This window comes from Pseudomyrmex gracilis, unplaced genomic scaffold, assembly GCF_002006095.1.
Source record: "Pseudomyrmex gracilis isolate BER0280 unplaced genomic scaffold, ASM200609v1 scaffold_199, whole genome shotgun sequence".
In the NCBI taxonomy this organism is placed as follows: Eukaryota; Metazoa; Arthropoda; class Insecta; order Hymenoptera; family Formicidae; genus Pseudomyrmex; species Pseudomyrmex gracilis.
The window spans coordinates 86,211-92,645 of NW_018020783.1; the positions used below are offsets into that span (position 1 = coordinate 86,211).

The 6,435-nt window shown below is 34.6% G+C and overlaps 1 protein-coding gene across 2 annotated transcripts in view; it reads left to right on the forward strand.

Annotated features, from left to right (window-relative positions):
- The window catches only part of LOC109858359 (synaptotagmin-7), a 198,021-nt gene that overhangs the window by 66,383 nt on the left and 125,203 nt on the right, over positions 1–6,435 (forward strand). For both annotated transcript variants that reach the window (XM_020435505.1, XM_020435506.1), the window contains exon 3: positions 4,287–4,528. In XM_020435505.1, the coding sequence (XP_020291094.1) occupies positions 4,293–4,528 (236 nt within the window). In that variant the 5' untranslated portion in view covers positions 4,287–4,292. The remainder of the gene's footprint in view (positions 1–4,286; positions 4,529–6,435) is intronic.

A 6,435-nucleotide genomic window follows, 5' to 3' on the forward strand; every position in this document is an offset into this window, starting at 1 on the left:
ACCCGCGCTAGAAAAAATCAGTCCGGGAACTTTCCGGACAAACTGTGTATATATATATATATATATATATATATATATATATATTATATATAACATAGCATAGTATTCGAAAAAGGTAGCATTTTTTTCTCTCGGAAAAGAATCATTACTTTTCTTTAATGCATTTCTTTAATGCACGAAGTTAAATCGATTATCGCTCTCGACTCGCTTATACTTTGAAATAAAAATCCATCTACTTGATACAATTTTCAATTTTATGCATTAAGTCATTATAACTTAATATTAGTTTTAATAACGAAACGTCGATATAATACTTCGCATATTTTAGCACACACACACAAATCTTTTTCACGTAATTCAAGGGAAATTTTTTACTGATTATCATCTTTTACATTATAAAAAGTATCTTTATATAGTGATATATTAATACAAAATATGTCCTTTAATGTCTTAATATACGGAAGTAGTATATTTTTCCAGAACTCTCAATATTGTTGAATCAAGTAAAAAAAAAGAAAAACAAAAATTTTATAGATAGAAGGACAAAAGGCTCAAAAATTTTCAAAATAAGTCGTTAAAAGAGCCAATATGAGCCTTAGGCACTGCTGACGGTGTGCAAAAACCGCAAAACCGGTTTCTTGACTTTTATATTTTATTTATAAGTAGATTTGCATACTGATATCCTTTTTTGTTAACTGTAGGTCATGTATTTATATTTTCTGAAGAGGATTCAATAAAGGAATCGAAACGTTAATCAAATTTTTTTTTGCACACTGTCAGCAGTGCCTAAGGCTCATATTGGCTCTTTTGACGACTTATTTTAAAAATTTTATACTCAAAAAAGTATTGGTACACTTGCGTTTTACTTAGAAAATACACAAAAAATACAATTCTCTTGAAATTTTTAATACGAAACAAATTTGTAATCTTGCACTCTGTAGTAAATTACCTCGCAACACATCGATATATACATCTGAGCATTCATAATTCCTTCGATGAATGCTAAAGAAGGATGCTGTCGAAAAAGTGGTCGATTTTTGCCCCCGGTGTGACAAATAAACTTCGAGTAATTTTTTATAGATTTTTTAACTTTAGCTTTTATATGCATGGAAAAACTAAATACGCCATGTGATTCTATGACCAAAAATCCATAAAAAATTACTCGAATTTTACTTGCTACACCGGGGGCAAAAATCGATCACATTTTAACATCCTTCTTTCCAACTTTTTTTATAAGACATAAGACATACAACTCTGAACTATTATATGCATTATTATTAAATGTGAGTATGCCAATACTTCTTAGAGCCACTATACATATGGAAATAAAAGTTTTAATTATTTTACAATTTTCTGTTCTATCAGAACAATCAAGTATTTGTGACGATGTATGTCGTAATGGTAACTTGTGTTATTGTGTGTCAACGCTTTTTATACACTCTGGACGCAGATCATTGTACGTAATTAATTGGCTTTTAATAAATGAAAAGAGACTGATTGCAACTGATGTGCGCATTGAAAATTTCACGAAGGCCACTGTTAATCGTTCATCGCGATGATTGCTGTATTTACTATGTCCGCAATTGACCGCTTTATCGGCCGACAATCGCGTATCGATGAAACGTGTGATATAACGAATTTAAATATAGTATCTTTTACAAACGCACAACGCTTTTACTCTATGATACACTTTGTTGTATTTGCTTTCAGAGCAAAATCGCAGCCATTACGTCGTTAATGCGCATGTGACCCCGGACTTTATTACATTATTATTGCACATGTTTTTCTTTTGCATTTAACATTTGTTGACGTTCCCGACGAGAAGTCATTGAGTCCGTAAAGGCAACTGACATTGCGTATGATTGCCAAGATAAAAAACAGTTTTGAAAGAGAGAGAGAGAAAAAAATATATTAATTATATTTTATATTTTATATTTTATTTTTTTTTTAACGCTGTATTTTCTTCAAAGAGAAACTGGGAGCGCGTTTGATTGACGGTAAGATTTATATTGTGCGAAGAATCGAGAACACTCGCTGAACGTCTATAAGCACGTTAACACCTTTAAAAGGATAAATTACAAGGAGGATCACGATGTGACGCATTGTTGAAGTTGAAACATGAGGCTGGTCGTTTTAAGCCACGGCTTAGCTCAAATGTCATTGGAAATAATGCGTATAAATTACAGACACTTGGAGATACATAGGGTGTCTCGCAAAGAAAATGTAAGCATTTATCATTTAAGTCCTCAGAAAATTCTCAGAAAAAACAAAAGAGAAAGAAACCGATTTTTATCGATTTTTATTTATTATTAGGATTTTACATAAATCTTACTTGTATTGTATTTTAATTATATAAGTAAGAGACAAAAATGATAGGTTTTCAAGCTTTGATAAGCTAAAAGATCAACAATTTGAATAAGCTCGAAACAGGATATTTAGGCATAAAAAAAATAAAAGATGTCTAAATAGAGTAATCAAGTAATTGTGGAAGCCACTTTTTAATGAAACGTCATACATAGTTTTCGGAAAGTCATACATAGTAATTGTGTCCTTAAGAGAGTACTGGAGCCCGGCCTGTAAACTGGATAGAGACCTGTAAACCGACGTTTTAAAAACCTAAATTTCTCTAATTTTTAAGTTTCTTTACTGCATTACATAAAAAGTGCTTTTATAGAAGCAAATACATATAAACAACTATTTAGTGCTTTTGAAAATAGATATATAATGCCTTTTAAACCTCTTTTTTTCATTCATAATGATAGCATATGATAACCTATACTGTCATCACACTAAGACGTTGTTCTCATCAATTAGATAGTCATACCATAATCTGAATGTCTCATTATATTCGTTTTTGTCGTATCTGTGATGCTTGTTCATTGTAAATATGTACATAAGCTTAGAAATAATTCTACATACATGAATATATAGTGAGGTTATAGAAGGAAACTGTATAAGAAAAAATTGATGCTGAATTTTGACATTCCAAAGAACAAGCGCCAATCCTTAGCACAATTTACTTATTTTTGTAGAAGCATTTTAGATTTAATGAAGTAAATACGACACCAAACGTCATAGGAGAAAGTCGGTTTACAGATCTCTATAGTCGGTATCCAGTACTCTCTTAAACCGATATCTAAGGCAGTAATGTACAAAGTGCGCATCAACAAAAAAGCACCATAATAATATATCTCAATGCTATCTTAAAATAAACACATTGTTTAAATATGGAATTAAATAGTCAAGCCTCAAAAAAAAAAATAAATAAAACAAAACAAAACAAACTTCCTTGATGTGACAATAGTTATAAATTTCTAGTTAAAAAATGAAGTTACATAAAAATCATCACTGCACCATCTAAATAAGAAAAAAACACCTAGTACTCGTGAACAATACTCATTGTGATAATCCGAAAATATCATGATTTGTCAGTTTTATTTTTACTCTTGCACGTGACGTGGTGCAGTGCGCGAATTAAAGGCAGACATTCAGAAACGTCCCAATCAATCGCCATCTTTCAATCGACGTAAACGCGCTTTTATTGCGCGTACGTGGCTTATATCTACACTCTCAGCGACCGAGATTCGGCCGCAAATAGTTGACGTGCAGATATTCCGCGAATCGCTATGTCTGAATTTCATTCGTGCATGGAATGACAGGATTGCTTTATATCACGGGCGTAATGTCTAGTCAAAGCGCACGATGCCTTCTCTTGGTTAGCGAGCCATGTACACCACATGTACAGACCAACAATACTAAGGTGTACTTCGTATTGACCGGGCTTGCCTTGGCTGCAGCCAGTCTCATAATATCCTACGTGCGAAGTCTGCAAATGAATTTTTCGAACGTGCTCGACTATGCCGACGTGAATGGAAGACACATCTTGTCGTCGAGAGGAGAGAGAGAGAGAGAGAGAGATAAAGAGAACTCTACGGCTCTTGCAAAAAAATCTCTTGTTTACATTTATCACTCGAGCCTTTATTACGTCGTTAGTTCTTATAAGGAGAACGTCGAAATATTTCTCTTCTTTTCGTATTGCGAACTGTGTCGATTACGAATAGCTCTTATAAGTTTTCATGAAATTCATGAGAATATCTGCGGGACGCCGTGAAGAGAGACAAGCCGACGATAAGCGCAAGTCATACCTTAAACATGAATCATACGAGATCTAGATTTCATTCATCAAGATGGCCTTTGTAAAATAGAAGAGAACGATGCAAACAAACACGAGTGATATATAAATGGCTCCGTTTTAATCGATGTGCGCTCTCTCTTGTGTATTCCAGGTGGGCATGGAAAGCCGTGACGTCATACTGACAGCAGTTTTCGGAACAGTCGGTGCTCTCGCAATTCTAGTAGGTCTCGCATTAGCAATGTGGCTATATCTACGCGCCAGGAAATCCAAGCAACGGGACGACGATCTCGAGGATCAGAACGACAACGGCGACGGTTCGGGCCAACAGCAGCCAACCAAAAAGAACGGTTTTCTGAATCTGAAAACACCTCTAATCAGCACAAAGGCCCTAGGGTAAGTGAGCTAAATCTTTTTTTTTTTTTTTTTTTTTTGTTTCTTTGACAGTTTCTTTTGTCTCAAAACGGCGTTAATATTAAACTCTGGTGTCGTGCGCTGCAACGAAGAGCAAATAAATTGCGATCGTTCCATTTTTGCGACTTACACGCTTGTTCGTCGCTGTCTTTATCTTGAGATAATTGAAAAGGTGTAATGTACACGCAACTTTGCAAAAAAAAATAATTAATTTTTATTAATATTTTCACACGACTAAGAACGTCAGTTCAGTCTGTTTTATCGCACAAAATATTTTGAGTATTGTTCCTACTTTTTGTATCAATCATATGGTTTTAAAAATAATCATATATCTTGTGTGCAAAAATAGTACACATGTTTAATAAAACTCGGACTTGAACAAAAACATTATTTTTGCGCATTTAAATGTGTGATTTATCACTAAATGCTTTTCACGTTAAGCTTACAGTTCGCGTCGTTACTGCTTGAGCACAAAAACGGAAAATAATTTTGTACTCAAGTAGTATCGCTGTAATATTAGTCAGACGCGTCAGTACCGGCAGCGGGTCGGCGCTGGCTGTCGGTAAGTTTCCTGAACGCGCCGGTAAAGTTTAGCCGTTATCGACGAAAGGGTTTTCACTCTTTGACTATTATATTTATTCCGAATCTAGGTAATAGGGATTTGTGTAACGTGTGCAGAGTTGTATCGGTAGAATATCATTGACAGACATCATCGTCGAGTTTTGCTAATCGATACTCGAAATTCCATAAGACGAGGATCCTTAATCGATTGTGAGAGTCATTTATTAAAGCGCTTACCCCTGGATCTTCACTTTATTACACATGTTGCTTCATTGAAGACAGCGAAATTTGCTGGTATCACTAGATTACACTAATTTCTGAGTAGATTCGATGCAACAAATGTTTAATATAGTTTCTTATAGATTATACACATCGCAACTAATGTAAAGTTTTAAGATATTAAAAAACGAATAATTAATAAATAGCTTGATACATATAAAAAACAAACGTGTATTCTAGTACGAACTTTGTAAATAGAGCTAGGTTTTTTCAAGACGTTGGAATAAAGCATCCACAATAACATAGGTCCACAAAAAAATGTTTTCAACTCAAAATAGGAAACATGTTTCTTATTTTGAGGTGCTGAATCCAAATCTAAAGTCAAAATAGGGTGTTTCCCAGATCGATCTTCTTTAACTTGCGTTTAATCATCAGAAAATCATGGAAACCAGGGAAAAGCATTCGGATAATCTCGTTAGGGTGAACTTATTAAAGAGATGGAGAAACGATATCAAGGACGGGACATAAATATGATGGCGGACTTCTGCTGGACGTTAAGGAGAGACATAACTCTTAAAAGAAACAAACGTAAAAGAAATCTCTTACGAAGATCTTTCGAGGATAAAAGAGTAAGTAAACGAGTAAAACATTAAATAAACTACTTACACAACTAAATTTCGAGTTAAGTGATTTACTTGACGACAAAAGGCCTACTTTATCGTCTGCCTCCGGTGTAGCCGGCTTGGAGTTGAGTTACTTGACAACGAAAGACCCACTCGATCGCCTGTTTCGGTTGTAACCATAGACATATAATATATAGACTGCGCGTTTGGCTGAAAAGATGTCTTCAACGTTGAGAGAGACAACATACTTTGAATAGTAACTCTTTCTCTGTCTATCAATGTGGTGGGATCAGGGCCTACTGTTTCATACCATCTAACCTACCATCACCTCTTAATTTCTTTCACTCTTCTTCACCCCCACTATTTTTCTATCCCCACTTTTCCACTACTATTCTATCAATCAGCGAAGACTTCTTTTTCCCTCACTACTTCGCTAGACAAAGATGAGGCTACTGTTCAACACCAGCTGTCTCTCTCAACGTTGAA